Here is a 22563-nt window from a genome sequence, read left to right as displayed (position 1 = left end):
CATAAGTGCGGAAACATTTGGCGATTCCCAACTGTAAAAACCCATCTTCCCACCATTAGCAAATTCCAATCAGCAGTAAAGTAGATCGAAATAGGAACGAAGACAGGTGCAGAGGAAGACGGAGACAGTAGGGAGATCGAAAAGGGTGTAAAAGGGGAGTGTCAAGAAGCACGAGATACAGGCATCAAAGGGACGTGCCTAATGAGATGCACGGCTGAGACAATAAGCCCGTGCGGCAAGATGAGCCTCGAGCGGCGCCATCTGCCTTACAGTAGCATCCCCCTCGTCATAAAGACACTTTCAAAGGACATGTGTCTTCCGCCATATCTTGGGAGTCCCAGGGTCGCGAAGCGGACAGCGTCCGTTCGCTGACTACTTGAGGGCAAGAGACAAAATGGATGCCGTATCTAAGATGGAACCCGTGGGTACAGATGACAAACCCACATAACAAACGAACGGTTTAAGTTAGCACAGCGAAACTGCGCACACTTACAAAACTCGTCATTTGCGGTTCATAGATACTAGACTCGACCATATTCGTGCGAGTCGAAAACACCACTTACAATCGTCACGGAACCTCAGACGCTCCTTTTGCCCTCATGTAGGCAAGCACTAGTCGGAATCATATTCGATATTCATCAGACCATCAAGATGTCGTTGTAGCATAGATCTGTCCGAGCGATTCCCCTTGGTAGCAGGTGGTTGTCTCATACACGTTGTAGCACAGAGGCCACATAAGGCAGGACCACACTGCACACAAAGGCAACACGTGAACAGGAACACTACCACAACCCCGATGATCGTCAGAATCTTCCAACCCCAAGTCGACACCAGGCCCCAAAACCAACCGAGTAGCGTCCAATCCCCTACATCCACGTGTATGGATTCGGAGATCTTGTGCAACTTCGAGATGGCTTGATAGACAGTAGGAGCATTATCTGGAATGAAAATGCAACAGCTCGAATGGATCACTTTACATACCCCACCGCGATCCGCCAAGACAACATCTAAAACCATACGGTTTTGTAATGTCATAAGTCTCTCCGCCTGAAGTTCTGTGGTGATATTACCAAGGGCACTGGCAGTAATGTTAGCTGTCGATTCTACCACTCGAGTCAAATGTCTCAGGTTCCTACTATTAACCATAGGTCCCCAAAACGGGAGGAAACCCTTGAAAAAGTCTCCTGCCTCTTGACCGGCAGTATCCTCTTCGCTAATTACGCCTCGTACAACTCTAGTCTTATGATAATCGGCATCTACAGTAAACGTCGGAGGCAACAGATTTGCAACAAAACATGAGCCCATGAAGTCTGCGGGCAACCATGTGTATGCACGATCATGACAGATGAAGTACGTACCCTTGGCAGCCAGAAGCACAGGGATCGGGGACATTGACAGAACGTAACTTTCAGTGCAAGCACTTACTCCAAGTGAGGCTTGCGAACCACGACCCACGATACAAAAATTACCAGTGTGGGGTACGACCCATATCGGAGGCGAGCTTTTAAGCTGCTTTTCATTAGTGAACGTACTATATTCCCCTCTATCCGGTGCCCTATAGGCTTGTACCTCTGCCTTAGGGATGAGAAAAGCATCATAGATCTCATCTTCCAAATCCTGTATTATCATCGATACCACCCACTGCCACGAGGTAGGACCCGGTTTGGGGGAACGTTCTGGAGAGGGGTGGAAACCTAGTGCGCTTCGAAGCATTGTTTGGAATGCTCGAGCTGACCCTTGGGAACTATACGGTAACACCAGATATGGAATTCCCTTACCCGTAGTATGTGGCATCAACCCACACACCCAACAATTAGTAGTGTTAACCACTAACTGATGCTGATGGAGGAGCTGGATAAAGGAATTGTTGCGGAATTCTGCACGTCTAGCCTGTTCGTGTTCTGGTAACATATGAAAGGAATGAGGAGAAGCAGTAGAAGTAATGTTAGGGTAAGGAGTAGGAGTAGGGGTAGGAAGTAAGAAGTAAGACATAGTGTAATACACCCCACCCGCCAAAAATGCAGAAGCAGTTAAAAACAAAACAAACAACTGGGATACAAAACATTTCGTACGACTAAGTTTCTGCAGCTTGACTCTATATGCCTGAGCTCCTTCCAAATCGTTCAGCTTCGAAAATGCCATTTCCCTACGACCGTCCGCAACGTTTCTTGACGCACTTCGTTCTGTGCAGCAATAGTCAATCCCCAGGAGTTCCTAGGAACCGACGGTCTTTAACCTAGTGTCAAGACCTACTGTCCAGAAGGAAGTACGCGTGCGGCCCTACGGCCCTCAATACACAATATGTATTTTATTTAGCACAAAAATCAGCTGTGGAAGGAAAAAGATACAAAAATCTTAATACACGTACAAACAATTTTCAATCATACGAAATGTTCAAAGTTGATCAGGGGAAACGAGGATATTGCAGTTATCAGTTTTTAGCAAAGCAAGCAAATTTTTATTTGTCCTTAGTGTGAGATCGCAAAGAATATCGATGTTTCCCGGGACGTGTCTGTACGTCGAACAAAGGATCTGTCGAAGAGACAGCGTCCTGCTGATCAGTTCGTTGGTCTGGTCTTGAGTCTCTTGCTGACAAATGTTCAACAGTGGCTTTCTGCTGCGCTGAGGGTTCTCCAACAAGCTGTGCGTCGCTAAAAGGTACAAACGCCGGCAATGTTTCTGTTTCTGTTGACGCAATGCCTTTCCTTACCCACGGGTCTGCCGACAAAGGAATAGGGATTCGCTTACAATGGGTAGCATGTACCCAATTTTTCCGCCCCTCAAGACGAACGGCAGTCCTCGTGGCCAGGAGCACCTGGTAAGGTCCGGTGAAGCGAGGGTCCAGATTGTTTTTTCGTGAAAAATTTCGAGTAACCACCCAATCTCCGGGCTGGAGCTGGTGGCCTGGACCCTCCGTCTGCGTCGGCAAGGCGTCGTAAACCTGTTGATGAATTAACCTCAGTTTAGCAGTCAAGTCATGTAAGTAATCAATCAACATCGGAAACTCAAGATCAGAGAATATTCCTGGCCTAGGAACCCCCCACACATTCGCAGGACGGCCGAACACTATTTCATAGGGACTGAGCCCTATTCGGGAGTGTACAGTCGCCCTAGTTGACAGTAATGCTAGAGGCAAAGCATCAGGCCACGAAAGTCCAGTCGTAGCTTGAATCTTCGCTAATTTTAGTTTAAGGGTGCCATTGTACCCTTCAACCAATCCAGCTGACTGGGGATGATTGGCGCTATGGAATTTCTGATTTATTCCAAGGCCCTTACACACACTCTTCATCACACTTCCAACAAACTCACTTCCGTTATCTGACCACACGACTCTAGGCATTCCATACCGAGGAAAGTATTCCTTCAGTAGGATTTTCGCAGTAGACAAAGCAGTATTGTTTTTGAGGGGATAGGCCTCGATCCATCGGGAGAATGCGCAAACTACAACCAAAACGTATTTCAGGTTATTGCATCGCTCCATATGGATGAAGTCCAATTGGATCACCTCAAAGGGATACAAAGGAGGAGCAAAACTGCCAGGGGGAGTTGGGGTTCCTTTGCCAGGATTGTACATTATACACACCATACAATTCTTCACCAAACGTTCAGCACACTTAGTAATTCCATCATTCTTCCACACATCAGCCAACAACTTGCAAATACCTTTCGCGCTAATATGTGCTAACCCATGTGCCATTTGCACAACGGCCAGTACATACGCATCAGGCAACATCCATCTTTTCTGATCTGACAAATCAATCCAGCAACCATTCACATCCAACCTTCCCGTACTTTCTTTCCACTTCATCTTTTCAGTGTCGGTGGCCTCATTCTGAATTGCTTTCACACTCTCTATAGTATTCTCACACATACTTGATTCTGTAGGCCACCTAACCGAATTCGTCACATACATTCGAGTGCTAAGGTTCCGGGCAGTCTCCTTAGCAATCTCATCTGCAAACGCATTACCACGACCAACATCATCCGTCACTTTACGATGCGCACTACATTTAACAATTGCAACTTGAGCAGGCAAAGTCAATGCATCCAAAAGATCGTTCACAAGCTGGCCATGCTGTATTTTCGTGCCATGTGACGTCAAGAAACCACGTTCTCGCCACAATCGTCCGAAACTATGCGCTACACCGAAAGCATACTGACTATCGGTGTACACATTCACACGTTTACCTTTTGCTAATACACATGCTCTAGTAAGAGCGATCAGCTCTGCAGCTTGGGCAGAATTCTGACTCAATCTCGCAGTCTCAACAACAGTATTCAATGTCACCACAGCATAAGCAGTAGTCACATCACCATTCGGCAATTTAAAACATGACCCATCCACATACAGGATGCCATCCGGGTCTTCCAATGGGGTGTTTTTAAGGTCCACACGACCTTTTGTTTCCTCCTCTGTCCGCAAGTAACAGTCATGTTCTGTTACTGCATCTGACTCTGCACTAATTGGTAACAAAGTTGCCGGATTTAGGACATTACAACGTTTTATCTGAATGTGGCTTGCCAAGAGCGTCAATTCGTACCCAGATAACCTCGCACTCGTCAAGTGCTGAGTTTTCGTACGGTTCAAAAGAGTATCGACTGCATGCGGAACCATCACCGTAAGCATATTATCCATGACCAATCCTGCTGATTGTCGGATGGAGACCGCAGCTGCCGCAGTTGCTCTCAAACAACTCGGCAATGCTCTAGCTACTGGGTCTAAGGTCGAGGAAAAATATGCACATGGACGTTGCTTACCACCAAAAGGTTGCGTTAAGACGCTTAAAGCACAACCTTCTCTCTCGTGAACATATAACGTGAACGGTTTACTGTAATCAGGGGTACCTAACACAGGAGCCGAACACAATGAATCACGTAATTCAGAAAAACTTTTCTGACATTCTTCCGTCCATGGTAAAGGAGTCGAAACATCCTTGCACGTAAGAGCCACCAATGGTTTCGCCAGCAATGAAAAATTAGGAATCCACTGCCTGCAGTACGATGTGATACCTAGAAAGGCACGCACATCTCTTTGGGTTTGTGGCACAGCCATGCGCGCAATCGCTGCAATTCTCTCTGGGGTCAATCTCCTTCCCTCCTTTGACAATAAGTGACCTAGGTAGGTTACTTCTTGACAACAATATTGGAGTTTAGAAGGTGACACCTTGTGGTTTAACTCACAGAGATGTTGCAGCAACGACACTGTAGCAATTTTGCAAATGTCCTGAGTATCAGCAGCCACCAACAAGTCGTCGACGTATTGGATTAAAGCCGCACCAACCGGCAACCTAAACGCATCTAGTTGACCCTTCAAAGCTTGACTGTAAATCGATGGACTTTCACAGTAGCCCTGAGGAGCGCGTTTGAACCGGAAGCTACGTCCACCAAGAGAGAAACCGAAAAGGTCCCTGCTCTCTTCGGCAATCGGGATGCTGAAAAACGCATTTTTCAAATCAATCACCGAAAACCATGAAGCTGTAGCTGGAATCAGAGTCAGTAGCGCCGTAATGTCAGGCACAACAGGGAATTGAGGAACCACAATTTTATTCACCTCCCGTAAATCGATAACAAAACGATAAACAGGCGGTTTGGTAGGATCAGTACGTTTAAGAATGGGCAGTACAGGACTATTGCACACGTTTCCCCGAGTTTCTTCAATGACATCTTTCTCGATCAAATCATAGATGATCGCTAACAAAGCTCGTTCACCATCAAGGGAGATACGATATTGGGGAATACGTGGCAATCGCACATTCGATTTCAACTGAACAACATAAGGGGAGATATCAAGTAGGCCCACGTCATTTGGACCCGTCGCCCACAAAGATGCAGGAAGAGAACTCAATTCCGGTGGAAGCTTATCGAGGGACAAGTACATGGGAGAGACTACCCTCTCTCCTAACGTAAGCTTTACACCCGCAGGAGAACAATACAAAGTCGCATACAAGCGTTTAAGCAAATCCAGACCCAAAAGATTTTCGCCACAACCAGTAGACAAAATCAATGGAGCTTCGAGCTCACGTGGCCCAATTTTAAGGGGCAAAGGGCGCGAAACTGGATTGCTAACGGGGGCGCCAGAGAATCCAACGGAAACATTTGTTAAGCCAGACAAAGGTGCGCCAGGGAGTTTCGAATGCATGATAGAACTTTTCGCTGCACCAGTGTCCAACAGAAAAGGCTCAACGACGCCCGATGTAGCAACTGCGACGTAAGGCCCTCTCTGATCAACCGGAACTGATACCACTCCCTCTCCTTGTCTTTGGCTGTCCTAGTAATTACTATCGTCAGGTCCCTGATCGACGTAATAATCGTCTACATTGTACTGCGCAGATCGTCCTTGCGATGATCCACGTTGATCGAAACAGTTATTAGAATTTGATGAATGGTCAGAGCGATCATTCTGAGCACCACGACCTCTACCACGTGATGCGTGCTGTGCACCACCACGACCTCCTCTAGACGAATTACCACCACTACGGTCATTTAAAGCAGGACAATTGAATTTAATGTGTCCCTCCTGTCTACAATAAGCACATTGATTGTACCCTAATGAAGATCTCTGAAAAGATGAATCATTACGCGGCTGCGATTGATTCGATTGCGACTGCGATCTATTCTGCTGAGGCGCATTCTGATTAGAACGCGGCGGATATGCTTGTTGTAACAACACTTTAGTTTTCAGCTCTTTCGTCTTTTTATCGGCACGGTCATTTTCCTCTTTTTCTCTATTTTCGTAATATTGTGCCGTAGCCAATATCTGAGCTGAGGTAGAAACGGCCCATGAACTTTCTGAATTTTTCAATTTATGGCTCAAGTCGGGCAATAAGTTCGATACGAATTTATCCACAAACAACCTCTGTCCACCCTCAGTACCCATATCCTGCCCACTATGATCGACGAATGTTTCCTCGAACCTCGTAAAGAAGTCTGAAACACTCTCATCTTTCTTCTGCTTACAGGCTGACAACTTGTCCCAATTTACCCTCATAGCTGGCATAAGCGTTTTCATTAATGTAATGATTCGCTGGGGAAGAAGTTCAATCAACTGATCGGGTTTAGTAGCAGCCACTTGTCCAGCGTCTGCCGCTGTAATGGCAGCCCAATCACCACCTAATTCATTCGCGTGATCTTGGTGACGAATCTTGGCCCATACCGGTTGCGGTACGACATTGCCAAACAACATGTCGATATCGGCCAGATTCATTATCGTAGCGTCTACGAGCTGCGATAATTCTTTGTAATACCCCGCAGGATTTTTGCGAGGATCAGGCAAAGTTTGTTTCACCTGAAGCACTTCCGATCGTTTCCAAGGGAGGTGTATCCACACTCTCTGGAAATGTGCTGGTATTGGAGCATTAGCATTAGTATTATCAGCGGGTACCCAAACTGGCGGAACTTCACGCATAGGATATTGGCCAGACCCATCTCGTTGTTCAATGTCCTCAACGAACAATGCATGAGGAATAGGAGCGGGACGAAGAGATAGCAACCGCTCAATAGCACGTCGGACATTAGTGTCGACTATCAGTCCAGTTGCGAACTGAAGCCGGAGTTCAGACAGGGCGGTCAGCACCTCGTCAGGCGCATTGGCCGCTATCTGATCATGTAAGAACTTGCACATTTCATCAAACACATATCTCTGAGTAGGTATGTTGAATTGATCAAACGTTTCGAGGACAACACGAGGTGGATTTCTAACAGGGTTTATCATCCAACCCATCGCCATATTGTATAGCGCAACACGTTCTCTATTACCAGGAAGCTGGCTACGTCTCTGTGGACCATCAGAACCTGCAGACCCAAAAACAGGTCCGAGCGACTGAAAGAAGTTTGTCGCAAGGGGAGAATCACGATTACGAGTAGAGGGAGAAGAGTAAGACACAGGACTAACAAGAGAAGGAGTAGAGACGTTAGCAGCAACAGGGGTTAACAACACAGGAGCAGTAGCGTGAGCAGTAGCGGGAACAGGAGTATGTGGAAGCGGAGGAGCAGTAGGAATAGAAATAGGCAAAGGAGCAGGAACAGTCGGAAGAGCAGGTGCAGGTTGAGGAACTGGTGGAGGAATTACAGGTGGAAGAACAGGTACGGCAGGGACCACAGGAGCTGCGGTACCCTGTACGTACGGAGGTGGCGACTTCATAAGATAGGACATTAAAGAATCCTCAACTGCCTCTTCCTTCTTATCCGACTCCGTAGGCAAAACAGGATAGCATTTGTCTATGGACATACGCTGTAATCTCTCAAACACTTCCTTATCCTTATCCTCCTTATCACGCTGAAACTGCTCAGCTTTCTTCACTATAGTAGCAACAGTATCTCGCTGACTACGTTTATTTTGTCTGATCTCTTTCTGTCGGGCTTCTTTGCGCCAGAACCGAAAGGCATCAAACATGGCCGGCCTTGATTTACGTTCGAACAACTTTATTTCCAAATTATCTAAGATCGACGCTTCGAAGCTACCGTGAGGTGGCCAACGAAGATCGCCGTCTTTCTTTGTATATTTGATCCAATAATCGTTAAAAGCAATCGGGCCTAGCCCATGTTTGCTATATAAGTCATATGTAGGAGTTCCAACCGGAGGTATCGGACACGAGTCCTCCAGCAGGGAATCCGCACCACAAGGTCTAAAGCAACTGAACAAAGTACTGCGACCAGGCATCTTGCACACTAGCCGAGTTTCACAAACTTCAAGGGTTACGGGATTTCGGGATTTACCAAGTCCCAGCAAAGAACTAAACCCTCGGTCTTTGGCGGCTGCAGTCGTCAAACAAATACAACAACAACAAAGTACGCTAGCAAAGTGTCACCGACAAAAACACTCACACAGCGTGTACAACAAAGACACCCGCTAAAGTGTCTACAACAAAAACACTCGCTAAAGTGTTTACAACAAAGACACTCGCTAAAGTGTCTACAACCAAGAACTCTGGGAGCGACCCACAAATACTTAACTCAAAGATCAATGGCGTCCTCAGGAAGGCCCGTCAATCGTCTCGCTATACCAAGGTCTACGCCAGGCGCCAAAACAGGTCTACAGTCAGGGCAGCAGTCCGTCGCAGCCGTTAGGAGGCGGGAATCTTCGCGGGAAAAGTCTTCGGGCCACTTATTTCGACAACAGGATCGATGAAGCGGGGTGCACCTTCCCTCGGAGATTTCACACGAAGTTCCTCACGATCGTCGGGCTTGGACCGGTACCACTGATGCAGCCCCACGTTGGGCGCCAACTGAAGGACTGGGTTCTTTGGACCCAGCGGTGCCAGGGCACAACACCTGAAACCTTCGTGGGTAACCTGCTCCGGCGTACAAGTCACAGAGACACGGGACACTTCCTTCGGCGTCAAAGAGTCAAGGTTTATTTACTGCAGGGAACACAGAAGTCACAGGAAGTACATCGAGTGTAGTTCGGGGAGACTGCTTCAAATTGTATTTGTGGATCGCTCCTTTTATACAGTTTTTACCCATAGGATAACATGATACACAATAGTTTACAACCTGGTTCCCACAAGTCGCTCTCAGAGGGGTCGCTTAGATCACTTTGAAACACACAAGATCCGGAACATAAGTGCGGAAACATTTGGCGATTCCCAACTGTAAAAACCCATCTTCCCACCATTAGCAAATTCCAATCAGCAGTAAAGTAGATCGAAATAGGAACGAAGACAGGTGCAGAGGAAGACGGAGACAGTAGGGAGATCGAAAAGGGTGTAAAAGGGGAGTGTCAAGAAGCACGAGATACAGGCATCAAAGGGACGTGCCTAATGAGATGCACGGCTGAGACAATAAGCCCGTGCGGCAAGATGAGCCTCGAGCGGCGCCATCTGCCTTACAGTAGCATCCCCCTCGTCATAAAGACACTTTCAAAGGACATGTGTCTTCCGCCATATCTTGGGAGTCCCAGGGTCGCGAAGCGGACAGCGTCCGTTCGCTGACTACTTGAGGGCAAGAGACAAAATGGATGCCGTATCTAAGATGGAACCCGTGGGTACAGATGACAAACCCACATAACAAACGAACGGTTTAAGTTAGCACAGCGAAACTGCGCACACTTACAAAACTCGTCATTTGCGGTTCATAGATACTAGACTCGACCATATTCGTGCGAGTCGAAAACACCACTTACAATCGTCACGGAACCTCAGGCTGACAGACATGGGGTGGGGGAAAAAAAAAATCTCCCTTGTGATGGATAGTGTTGTCGGCGATATAGCTACAGAAAAAGCGAATTATTATCCCAGAGGATTAGCTGGTAACAGTGCAGCAGATGCAGCGGCACCGGACCCAGTGACCTTATGGTTAAAGCACTACGCATTTGCTAAGGATGCTGAAGGGCAATGCTACTGGCTTTCAATGTACAGGGGCACCTGCCCCTTTAAGAGAGCAGTCCGTAGCAGCAGAGCGCATCAATACTGATGTGGCAACCCAAAGGCAACCCGGAGCCCGGCTCTCTAGTTAACAGCTGTAGTGAATATATAATTTCAGGATAAAACTGCAACAACAAAAAAAAGCAATTAAAATGCAATAGGTCTCGCCTTTTATTAAGTTAAAGCCATTTACTTTGCTATACAATACCATCAGCAAAGCAAATGTCTTTAACTTAATCAAAGGCGAGACCTATTGCATTTTCAATGCTTGTTCTCATTTTGTAACCTCCCATGGGCACAACCAGTTACATGTGCTATTACTCAGTAGACTTTAGTTACAGCCTGCGAGCACTATTTTCTCATATAGCTTTGTCCTGCCTGCTGTTGTAGGCAGGACACGCTCTCTCCCCTAACGCTTTCATTCTTAGAGCATGCATTTGCACTGCAATAGGTCTCGCACTTGTGAGAGCTTAAGATATTGGCATTGTAAATGACATTGCCTTTTATTTATCAGTTTTAAAAACAACTCCTAATTAAGAGGCGTTGTCATTTACAATGCCAATAGCTAATACTCTTATGTGACTGTGAAGACTGGAGGACATAGAACAAACATAACGCACACTGTTCAAGTCCCCCATTCTTTTCACTTTTTTTTTTATTGTGCACTGCAGGTAAAATCAAGCAAGTCAAACCCTAAAGAACATTAGGGGTTATTTTTTAAATTATAGTGGAAGGTAGGTAGTATTTCTTTATTGAACTTTTTGGTCTGAGTTAATTTATTAACTGTTGAAAAACCATGTTTGAGAAGCCTGCAGTGTTGCCTAACGATGCTATTACCTTTACAACCCCAGACACATCCAATGCAAAGGAAGACACATCCGCTGTAACTCACTTACTAATGAAGCCTGACAGCTCTAATGTCGCCCTGCTTTCTCCCACCTTCATCCTTTTGTGAAAATGCCTTCCTGGAGGGGCTGGGAAGTAGGGAAATCGGTAGTAGAGGGATGTCAGATCCCTCCCATGCCTTGAGCAAGGCCAGTGGCAGAACTGAGGGATAGGGGAGAAAAGATTGGGGGCTTCAAAGGGGATGCATAACACTTCCTTTGGAATTTCATGGTGAGGGACAAGCAGCATCACTCCAAAGATTATGGCAACACCTGGGATAGTTTGAAAGGGGGTCTATCAAATCCTTCCCTAGCCCTTGCCTGGAGAGTGGGTGTGGATATCAGGGGTTGGAAAGAGTCGTTGGATTGGAATGACCAATCTTCCCAAACACACCCAAGATGCTGTCCCACAGTAGCTGTGGGTAGGCTACAGAAACACGGGTGAAGCCTGTTCAGTCATGCCCTAGTCATTATGACAGGAAGGAGGAAGAAGCAGCAAAAGCGCAAGGGGGCACTTTTGCATTTGGAAACAGAATCTTAAACACATTTTTAAATTATCTCCCATTGATCACGATTAAGGCTCCCTGTTTTTCTTTTTTTGACGGATTTTTACAGAAAAATACAGAGAGAAAACAATGTGTTTTCGGTCTGCCTTTATTATTTTAAAAGTGGATAAATACAGAAAATGTGCTTCTTTTAAGTGACTCTTTGTGCGGGCTTTCATGAATTATAGCCCAACTGAGCAGATGGAATGGATAGGAAATTAAAAAGCAGGATGAAATTTCTTTAAATAATTGAATGTGTCAACATACAATTGTGGTATAATGCTAATATTTGCCAGTGGGTGTACTGTTATGTAATATTTGGCAACTTAAATAGCTCAAACACTACAGACGGCAAAGCATGAGTGCACGTCTATCATTTAAATAAATATGGAGAAGTACAGTTTTCCAACTATATTTATACGCAAAACACAAAAAATATGGATAATACAGACGGAAATGTAAAAAAAAAAAAATACCATAAAAACGGAAGTCCTAATGAAGATCGCCATTTTTTAAGGAATAAAGAAATTACAAAGGGAAGTTGTTTATGCTCAGTTGGGAGACAATGATTCATGCAGCAGTTACTTATCATTTTGTCTACAGTGGATGAAATACGGCTTTAAATATTTTCCCTCTGGAAATTAAGCAGCTGCAATGATGTCCTGTTTACAATTTCGATCGGGACATTACAGAAGCAAGGAGCTGCTACATCTGCATTCATTTGTGTAAAAACACGCACTGTGGAAGTTGATCCCAAAGGCGTGGAAAAAGCCTCCTTCCCAGAGTACGGCTTGCGAACATTATGAAATCATCACTGTAACACAGGCAAGGCCAGAGTGATGTAACAGGTAGTTGGCGTGACAACTATCTACAGATCATAGGATGGATGCAGAGAGTGTTTTTAGCACCACCCAGCCCTTGGTAAAAGTGGAGATACATTTTTAACTCCAACCCTCCCACTCCTGAGACGGCTATGGGGATTTGGCGTGAAGCTCCTTTTAGTTCCAATTAGTACCTGGGTGCCAGGATAGGCTGAAGAAATACCATGAAAATGTAGACTTATGCTGCAGTGGATCTCGTGCTGTACAACGGTTTCCTTTTTCTACCCTAGTTTGCAAACATCAGGAGGGTTTTTTTAAGCTACGTGGACCTTGATCATCACCAAACATGAAAAGGGTATTCCATATCAACGATTCGGCGATGGTTTCATGTTTTACAAACCAACAGCCTAATTATTTCTTGCTTTCCCTTCAGAAGTGAACATGTTATTGTTGGCTGAACTCTGAAAAAGCATTTCTAGACACATTCATACCAGGTAATGCACTAAACATGAATTCGCTTTATACACCTTAAAATTCTTCCTAAAGTAAAAGAGAAGGGTTTCAAATCCTCCTCTTAACATTAGGTAACATTGTACAACAAATAACTATTCCGGTACACACTACATAATTACCTGCAAATTATTTACATTGCTACATTTACCAAACAGTAGTTAACCTGAAAAATTAGTCTCGCATTTTTGTAGTTTTCACAACAGCAGTTTTAGCATAGTCCAGGATTAACATTGTTGTTTGAACATACAGTTTTGCTGACCTGAAGTTTTTGTCTTCCCGTTATCCAGACCAATGGCTAAAGATTCCATCATCTCAGCTTTTTTAACATGATATTCGTAGGGCTGCATCCTGCCTTGAGCCACGGCTCGTTCCATGTTTTGCAGGGACTGCTTTTTGTATCCTCCCGAGTTGTCCAACCCATATTGTTGCTGTTTACATAGAAAAGAGTATTTTATTTAGGGGATTAAAAGTTCCACTTACATCGGTTTCTTTATAGATCCAAACAAGAAATGCTTTATTTTAGATCTAACAGAGATCATCAATATCATCTTGATTTTAAGACATGTTGGCTTGATGGCATCTAATCCAAGCGTAAACAGAAGTCTAGTGATTAAGGAAGAGGAAGAAAAACCACAGATCTTTAGAGGGGAACTTGAACGCTAAGAGGAAACCAAGGACTTGGTCTGAGGGGTAGTAGGGGGAGGGGTCATGGAGTAGAACCCAAGCCAGGGAAGAAAAACAGGACTATGACAAATAGATCATTTTAATTAGAATACAATTAAGTCAGATGGGTAAAGAATCACAGGATTTTGGGTTGGGAAATAAGGACATACCGAGAAGTATCAGGAATACTGAGCCTTGAATACACATATTTACTTTAACACTGTCTGCTCATGAGGACTCTATGCTAACTTCAATGTGACTTCCTTTTCTATATACTTTTATATGATTTAAGTGGCCCATTTTATGTGATGAAAATTGACAGTTCTAGTGCAATACTGCTGTTGTATCTCTTTGTTGTGGAACTGTTCACCAGATTACTGATGCTGTGGGAAGATATATTAAACGGTGAGGTTGGAGAATGTGGATATAAATTAACACATTTTTTACTTGCGTCTAGAATGTGAGGAGAATAATTTTAATAATACCAAAATTGAGAAATTTGCGTCAAGGAATAAGCAGAAGTCAGTTATTATGAGCATTCAACATCCGATCTGGACGAGCTTAAATGTTTTCTGGTATTGTGCATTTCAGATGATAACAAAAACTCAAACTAAATGAAACAGTAAGTGGGAGATGGTACAATCAAAACTAGCAAGACAGACCCTGCATTTGAGGGTCATTTTGTGGAAGAAACTAACTTGGATTTTACTATACTATTAATTGTATCAGAAGTGTAGGTGGTGTAAGAATCTACACAAATACTGTAGCATTCCCTCACAAAAATGTAAGGAAAATGCATGAATGTAGCTGAAGAACAAGTTACTTACCTTCGGTAACGATATATCTGTAAGAGACATACATTAGTTATAGATTCCTTACCTTAGAATTACCCCCAGGCGTCAGACTGGGTCCAGAGATTTTTTTTATAATAGCAGAACCCCTGCATGTCGGTGGGTGGCGATGGTCGAGTCTGTTGTCGTGGTCGACGGAATGACGTTGCGGTATCTACTTAGACGCCGCCCCTGTGCCCTGGTATGAGATCTTTGTACACTACTTTCTAAGCCAGAAGCGCAGAGCCGTGCAAGACACTGACAACTAGTGCACAAACCTAGGCCCTGAAGTGGAGTCCCTTACTCTAGAAGTAAATTTGCAGAACAGGGAGGATGGGTGGGGTGGTAAGGAATCAACAACAGATATATGTCTCTTACAGGTATATCATTACTGAAGGTAAATAACTTGGTCCTCGGAAAGAGACAATTAGTTATACGTTCCTTACCTTAGAATAGATACCCCAGCAGTACCAACCCCGGAGGTGGGTCTGCAAACCAAGTTCACACCAGAAAGTCCTGGAGGAACGAACGGCCAAAAAAGCAGTCTCTCCTGACTTGAATATTCAGGCAGTAATCCTTGGTGAGCGTGTGCAGTGATGCCCACGTGGTTGCCTGGTAGATTTCACTGAGGGGGACTCCACGTCCCAAAGCGGTAGTGGATGCAGTCAACCTGGTGAAGTGGGCGCGCAGGTCTACCGGAGGCTCTTTTTTCACCAAGGAATAGCAAATTTTGATGCACAGAACAACCGGTCGAGAGATGGTTAGTTTTTGCACGGCCCGACCTTTCTTTGCACCCGGATAACCCACGGAGAGATGATCGTCCACCCGGAATTGTCATGTGCAATCAAGACAAAACAATAACACACGTTTTGGATCCAGATGGTGGAGTCTCTCCACTTCCTTGAATGGATGCGGGGCGGAAAGAAGGTGGGGAAAAGTGATGGTCTGACCTATGTGGAAAGAGTTAACCACTTTGGAAAGGAATGAAGGTCTTGTGCGGAGTACAACCTTGTCCGGATGAACTGCAAGGAAAGGAGGTGTAGATGAGAGAGCTTGGAGCTCACTCATCCTACGAGCAGAGATGAGGGCAACCAGAATGACAGTTTTAAGAGTTGAGAGCCTGAGAGCCTGAGAGAACAATTATGTAGCGGCTTGAAGGGAGCGCAAATAAGGTAGATTATGACCAGATTAAAGCCCCACTGGGGCATCATGAAAGAACAGGAGGAAAGGGGTGAGTGATGCCCTTATGAAATCGATTTATAATAGGGGACTTGAAAAGAGAAGGCTGATCAGGCAGCAGTAAAAAAGGCCGAAAGAAAGCCTTTAAGAGTGCCCAGAGCAGAGCCCTGCTGGGTCAAAGAAAGAAGGAAGAGGAGAACATCAGAAAGGGGATCTACAGCCTTTGCTGCACACCATGCCACAAATTTGTTCCACCTACAGGTGTATAACGTTTTAGTGGAGGGATGCTTGGCTGCCAAGATTACATTACAGACTTCGGGAGTAAGGTCGAAAGCTGTCAACTGTCGCCGCTCAATCTCCACACAAGGAGGTGGAGGCTGCACAAGTTAGGGTGGAGGACCCTCCTCTGCTGCTGCAACAGAAGATCCTCCCGAAGAGGCAGTTTGATCGGAGGATTGATGGCCATGTGTTAGAGCTCAGGATACCAGACTCTCCTTGCCCAGTCCGGCGCCACAAGAATGACTTGGGCCCGGTCGCACTTGATCTTCTTCAGCAGTCTGGGTAGAAGTGATATAGGTGGACAAGCTTATAGTAGACTGCAACTCCACTCGTGACGCAAAGTATCGCTGAGCGAGTGCCGCCTTGGAAATTCAAACATGCAGAACTGCTGACATTGCGTGTTCTCTTTGGTGGCAAACAGATCTAACCAAGGATCTCCCCACTGACGAAAGAGACCTTGCATCACCTTCGAGTGAATACGCCATTCGTGATTCATCACGCATCAGCGGCTGAGTTTGTCCGCTCTGGCCTTCAGAGAACCTGCCAGGTTTTGAACCACCAGGGACATGCCTTAATATTCCAGCCGTGTCCAGAGGCGGCGAGCCTCTTGAAATAGGGTACATGACCCCACCCGGCCCGGTTTGTTGCAGTTCCACATGGTGGTGGTGTTGTCTGTGAACACCTGCACTACTCTTCCTAGGACACAAGGAAGGAATGCCTTCAGTGCGAGACGAGCGCCCGTAGCTCCAGAAGGTTGATGTGGAGCTGGGACTCCGCTGGAGACCAGAGGCCTCTGATCTCCGCCTTTCTCATGTGATCGTCCAATCCCAGAAGTGACGCATCTGTCACTACTATGAACACTGGTTGGGGAAGGGAGGGGGATCTGTCGTCGACCCAATCGGGTTCGAAAGCCACCACTGCAGTTGGTGTGCAGTGCCCTCCGAGATCTGGACACAATCGGAAAGATTGCTCTGATGCTGCACCCACTGGAATTTCAGGTCCCACTGCAGAGCCCGCATATGCCGTCTGGAATGATCTACCGGCAAGATGCAGGAGGCCATGAGGCCCAGCAGCCTCGGGGTCATTCTCACTGAAACCCAGGATAAAGGCTGAAACATTTGTATCATAGCCCAAATATCCCGGACTCGCTGCTCATGAGGACAGGCCCGAAACTGCTCTGTGTCCAGAACCGCTCCGATGAAAAGGAGCTTCTTAGAGGGAATCAGGTGTGATTTTGGCACATTGATACTGAATGCCAGCGAATGCAGAAGGTCCGCAGTAGTCTGAAGGTGGGAGACGACAGCCTGGGGCAAGCATGCCTTCAACAGCCAATCGTTGAGATAGGGGAAGACTGGAACCACTGAGCTGCGACCACCGCCATCTCTTTCGAGAACACCCGTGGGGCGCTGGTAAGGCCAAAGGGTAGCACGGTGAACTGAAAATGCTCGTTGCCTACCGTGAATCATAGGTAACGCAAGTGGACAGGCAGGACGGGGATGTGAAAATTGGTGTCCTGCTAGTCCAACCCTATCATCCAGTCTCCAGGGTCGAGGCAGACAGGACCTGAGCCAGAGTCAACATCTTGAACTTCTCCTTCCGGAGGAAGCAGTTGACGTCCCTGAGGTCCAAGATAGGACGCAGGACTTTGTCCTTCTTGGGCACCAGAAAGTAGTGGGAGTAACAGACACAACCTACTTCTAGCAGAGGGACTCGCTCGATGCCTCCCTTGGCCAAGAGAGCCATAACTTCCTGGTGGGTAAGGGCCACGTGATCCTCAGACATGCGACAAAAGACTGGTGGCATGGATGGAGAGGAAGTCTTGAAGAGGAGGGAGTAGCCCCTTCGGACTATTTGCAAAACCCACCTGTCCTATGTGATGGTGGACCAGTGGGGGCGGTGATGGCGAATCCTGTCGCCCACTGGTCTTTGGTGGCCCTGAAGGGTCGGACTAGGAAGGTTTGGAGGCAGCAGGAGAGGGGCGGTGTTGGACTGGCACGCGCTCTCGCCCCCGACCGACTTCGCTGGGTCCCACGTCCTCAGCCTTGTAGAGGCTGGTTAGTTTGCTCCAGCCTGTGGCTCTGGTTGGATCGTGGTGGGGCATCCCTTCCGTAGCCACGAAAGGGCCAGAAGCAGACTGCAAAAGACGAGAGGACACTGAGAGGGCCAAGGACATGGCCATAGCCTTAGAGTATTTAAAACGCTAGAGTGTGTGGTCTGCCTTGTCACCAAACAGGCGACGTCCATTGAAGGGCATGTCCAAAAGAGTAGATTGGACAGCCCCCGAAAAGCCAGATGTTCTCAGCCAGGCGTAGCTTCAGAGTGCTACCGACGTTGAAACTATCCTGCCTAGTGAGTAGGCAGTGTCCTGTCCGCACCTGATGGTGCACTTTGCTGCATCTCGACCCTCTGCAATGGCACGGTCGAGTACAGCCTGGGCCTCCTCCAGGCATTGTGGCAGCACTTGCGCAACCATGTCCCACACAGAATGTTGGTAAAGGCCCAAGAGACATGCAGTGTTCACAGACTGCAGTCCTAAGCTGGCGAAAGAAAACATTTTCTTCCCAAGATGGTCTAGCTTCTTGGATTCCCGATCTTGTGGAGCTGTAGGGAACGTGCTACCTTTCAAAGACGAGGCTTGAACTACCACGCTCTCGGGGTAGGGTGTTGTGAGAGGAAAAGTGGGTCGCTCGGAGCAGGGCGGTGGCGTCCTCGATGTTACTGTCCACAGGAGCCCCTGTGTTGGGCTTGGACAAGGAGCCCAAAAGGACATCAGTGAGGGCTTTGTTAAAAGGCAGCAAGGGCTCCAAAGAGGATGCTGCTGGCTGAAGAACTTCAGTCAGGAGGTTATTCCTGACCGTCACCGAAGGAAGATCAAAGCCCAAGGCCTCAGCCGTCCTACACAGCACCACTGTGGATGACACTCCCTCCTCCATAGCCATGGTGGGGGGGGGGGGGGGGGGGGGAAGCATACAAAGGTCTGGAGATGTATCAAGACCCCTCCCAGTCCTCATCGTCCTCTGGCCACCAGTCAGGGCGAAAGGGAACAGCAAAACACACAAGATGATGGACGGAGTGTTGCACAATGGCAAAACATTCACCCCCCAGTCACAGATCTGGGTTTAATCCATCGTTATGTCGCTCACCAAGCCACCCCAGTTCTGAAAGGGAACGCCAGGGAAGAACGTGGCACGAAATTACCCTCCTGCTCCAGTACCGGCATCGATCGACGTCGGTCCGGCTCCGTGATCAAATTGAGAGGGAGGCTGGGATCAACGCCTGCTGGGGACACAACCGGCGTCGTCGGAGTCGTCGATTGTCGAATCAGCGGCATGGAAGGACCAGTGAGGTTGACCAGCGCCGATTTAGATCAAGGCCTGTGTCCATGAGGAACCGTCGGGCCGGAGCAGCCGTAGTCAAAGGCCTAGGCCCCCCAACCGAGTCCGCAGGCCCCGAAGGCGCTCCAGCGGAGTCGGTCTGCGCAAAGATGGCATGCAACACTTCGTAAAACTGACGAAGCTGGGCAGGGGTCGCTCCGGCTCCCGGAAAGGGAGAGAAGGGCGGAGTTGACCCTGCAGGTGGAGCCAGAGAGCGACGACCCAGCGCATCCCGCATCAGCCCGGGAGAAGGCGAAGAGCGACGAGGCTTCTTCGCCTTCTTCTTGTGCTTCGACTTACCAGAGGAGTGTGAAGACTTCGATGACAAGTGGTGGTGGCTCCGCGACCCGTACCACGACCTTCCTCTTCAGCGTGACTTCGAGCGGCGTGGAGCTGACTGCCGGGCCTCCAAAACCTTTCGGGGCTGCTCCCGCAAAGACTACGGGCCATAGCTCAGCAGTCTGAGCACGACTTCAGGTCGCGGTCACGCTCCAGGCACCAGAAGCACACGAGGTGCGAATCGGTAACAGACAGAAGTTACAACACTTGAAGCCCGGACGATCGGACATCCCTCGCACCCCAGGAGTCGATAGAAGACTCGAAATGAGGTCGACAAAAAGCCCAAAAAATGTGTCCAAAAGTGACAAAAAGGGGAAAGCTTCTCTCCTTTTTTTCTTTTTAAACAGTTTGCCCTAGTTTCTAATGGGATTTCTGCCCCCCTCAGGTTTAAAAAGTGGCTTGGGAAGGAGGATCAGATGTCCATTTAGGGTGTGGGGAGCACTGGTGGGTGGATTCCTGCTTGTGTATCGCTAACCTGCAGGGATTCACTAGGGACATGTACCACTCAAAGGGGGGTTCTTTCCAGCTGTACATTTCCAGCACAGACCGGTGCTTGGTGTCAAAATTATGCCCTCCACAAGCATGATCAAATTTAAAGTAGACCATGTCTAAAGGTGCCATTTGCTTTCATTTTCTTTACTGTGAGGTCCGTGTTGTATGCGTTGGAAGAGATGTTCATGTCATCCTCCCGGCAGAAATAAAGCAGTAAACCTGAACGTCTCATCTACAAACTGTAGCAGTTATAGTTTTTTCAGTGGGAGACTATAAAATCACATTACTACAGAATTAATGAGAAAAGCTAGAAAGAACTCCAGGAGTTTACAGCTCCTAAAAAAATCTATGGAAGTGCAATTGCCATAGAGCATTAAAAAAAAAAACTTGTTCTCGCCACACAATATTGAAGCTGAAAAAGATCATTTTAGAGGCTTTAAGATATTGAGGTGTCTCAGGTTTTGTTTTTCCTTTATAAACATCCTGATGCACTTGGGTTTCCCTTAAAGTCGCTATTTGTGGCAAGATGTCTGTGTCCTTGTGGTTTCATCCTGTCTTTTCACTCTTTGATAATCACTTGAAAGACAATTTAATGTTCTAATAATATCGAAAATGTAGGTTCTACTGAATTCATATTCTATTTAAACATGCCTTTGAGGCATAATTAAAGGTTTAGCCTCAAATAGTGAGGGCTGAATCACTGTTCTTGGGCCCCAACCGGGTCAACCCTTTAAAGTTGTCAAATGAGTTGCAGTCTGGAGATGTTAATTTCGGTCGTATGTGAAGTACACTAACGTTGCCTCCATGGGTACATACTACCTGGCATGTCTGCAAAAAAACAGGAATCCATACAGTTTTGACAGGCCACAAATCAACAAGCCCATTAAACGCCATTACATTTTCCCCTTGGTATTCCCTGCAGAGAATAACAACTTTTCTTCTCAGAAAAACTACTCAGAATGAGAAATAATTGAGAAAATGTGAATTCACTGCGTAGTCCCACACTGAACATATCACGACGAATGAAAAAAGGGTGCATAACAAGCCATGGTACCGTCATATACACAGTAATTTAGTAGGTTGAATGGCTTCTGATGTGAAATGTGGTAATCTGCAGACCAGTATTTTAAATCCTGGCAAGCCTTCCAGGGTAAGTAAATTGAGTACCAATATGCTTAGAAACAGGAGAACTAAGGTATGAAGTGCTTTCTAACAAACAATCTATTAATATTTCAAAAGGAAAGACTGGGAACACTCCGAATTAAGTGCACACCTGCAATTTTTTGAACTGTTGCTGCTCATTCCTTGCCTCTTCACATCTTCTTTGCCAGTCTGCCTCCTCCTGGAGTTGCTTTGCCAGTATAAAATCTTCACAACTTCCACCTACATCTGAACCTAGGATTAAGAAAATGTTAATTGTAATGAACTCCTTTTTTCCAAATTCAATTATTAACTACGATCATTAACTGCAAATGTTTAGACATACAGAAGGCATCTGATACTTTAATGTGACCCTAAAATAAGAAGGCACTTTAGAAAACGGGCATTGGACAGGAACTTCTGAAATGAGTGCATTTACAGTATAAAGATTCATGGGCTGGATTGTGTACTGGCAATGTGATCTCAGAGCAGCTGAACATAGAGGCACTAAATGGGTGCTCCCTGCCGACTACCATTTTTGTTATGGCCATGGAACCATTAGCATGTACACTAAGAAAGAGAGGTCAGTGTGGGGAATACAACAACAAAATGAACAACAGATAATATTAGTTCACTGTATAAAACTATGCGCTTCTTTATCTGTGAGAGGGAAACGCCAGTCTGACAGTTATAGTCATAACAGAGATTTTTTGGAACTTAAAATAAAGTGGGCAAAGTCCTATTTTCCCACTCAGATCTATGATGAGCAACTATTGACACTACCACTCGCTGTCGAACATTCAATGTTTTCAATAGTTAGGCAGATGTAAACATCATGTACAGATGGAATCATTAAAGGTAACTTTGTGAATGGAATTATTGATTTATAGCAACCTATCGCATTCTAGATTAAACTCCCAATATCAACATTGGATAGAGTGGCTATAACCAAAAATGTGAATCCTACTCTGGTTTAATACTTTGCGGCAATGCCAGTAATACTCAATAGGATCTTCTTTGAATAACTGCGATAGGGCGCATTCTCTTCTGACTGATATGGGAAATGGTGAGAAAAAGGGGTGCCATTCCCATACTTAGAACCCAAAGACTTGAGTGAGGGCGGTCTAGCTGCACCAAATTACA

The 22563-nt window shown here is 46.4% G+C and overlaps 1 protein-coding gene across 1 annotated transcript in view; it reads right to left on the bottom strand.

Annotated features, from left to right (window-relative positions):
• The window catches only part of ZUP1 (zinc finger containing ubiquitin peptidase 1), a 121431-nt gene that overhangs the window by 62926 nt on the left and 35942 nt on the right, over positions 1-22563 (bottom strand). The window contains exons 3-4 of the mRNA XM_086926761.1: positions 21554-21675; positions 13384-13552 (exon numbers count right to left, since the gene is read on the bottom strand). Coding sequence (XP_086782887.1) covers positions 13384-13552; positions 21554-21675 — 291 coding nt within the window. The remainder of the gene's footprint in view (positions 1-13383; positions 13553-21553; positions 21676-22563) is intronic.

The sequence above is a fragment of the Lissotriton vulgaris genome, chromosome 6 (assembly GCF_964263255.1).
Source record: "Lissotriton vulgaris chromosome 6, aLisVul1.2, whole genome shotgun sequence".
Classification (NCBI taxonomy): domain Eukaryota; kingdom Metazoa; phylum Chordata; class Amphibia; order Caudata; family Salamandridae; genus Lissotriton; species Lissotriton vulgaris.
Note: the sequence above shows the minus strand (reverse complement) of the source record. Positions and strands in the feature narration are given on the sequence as shown.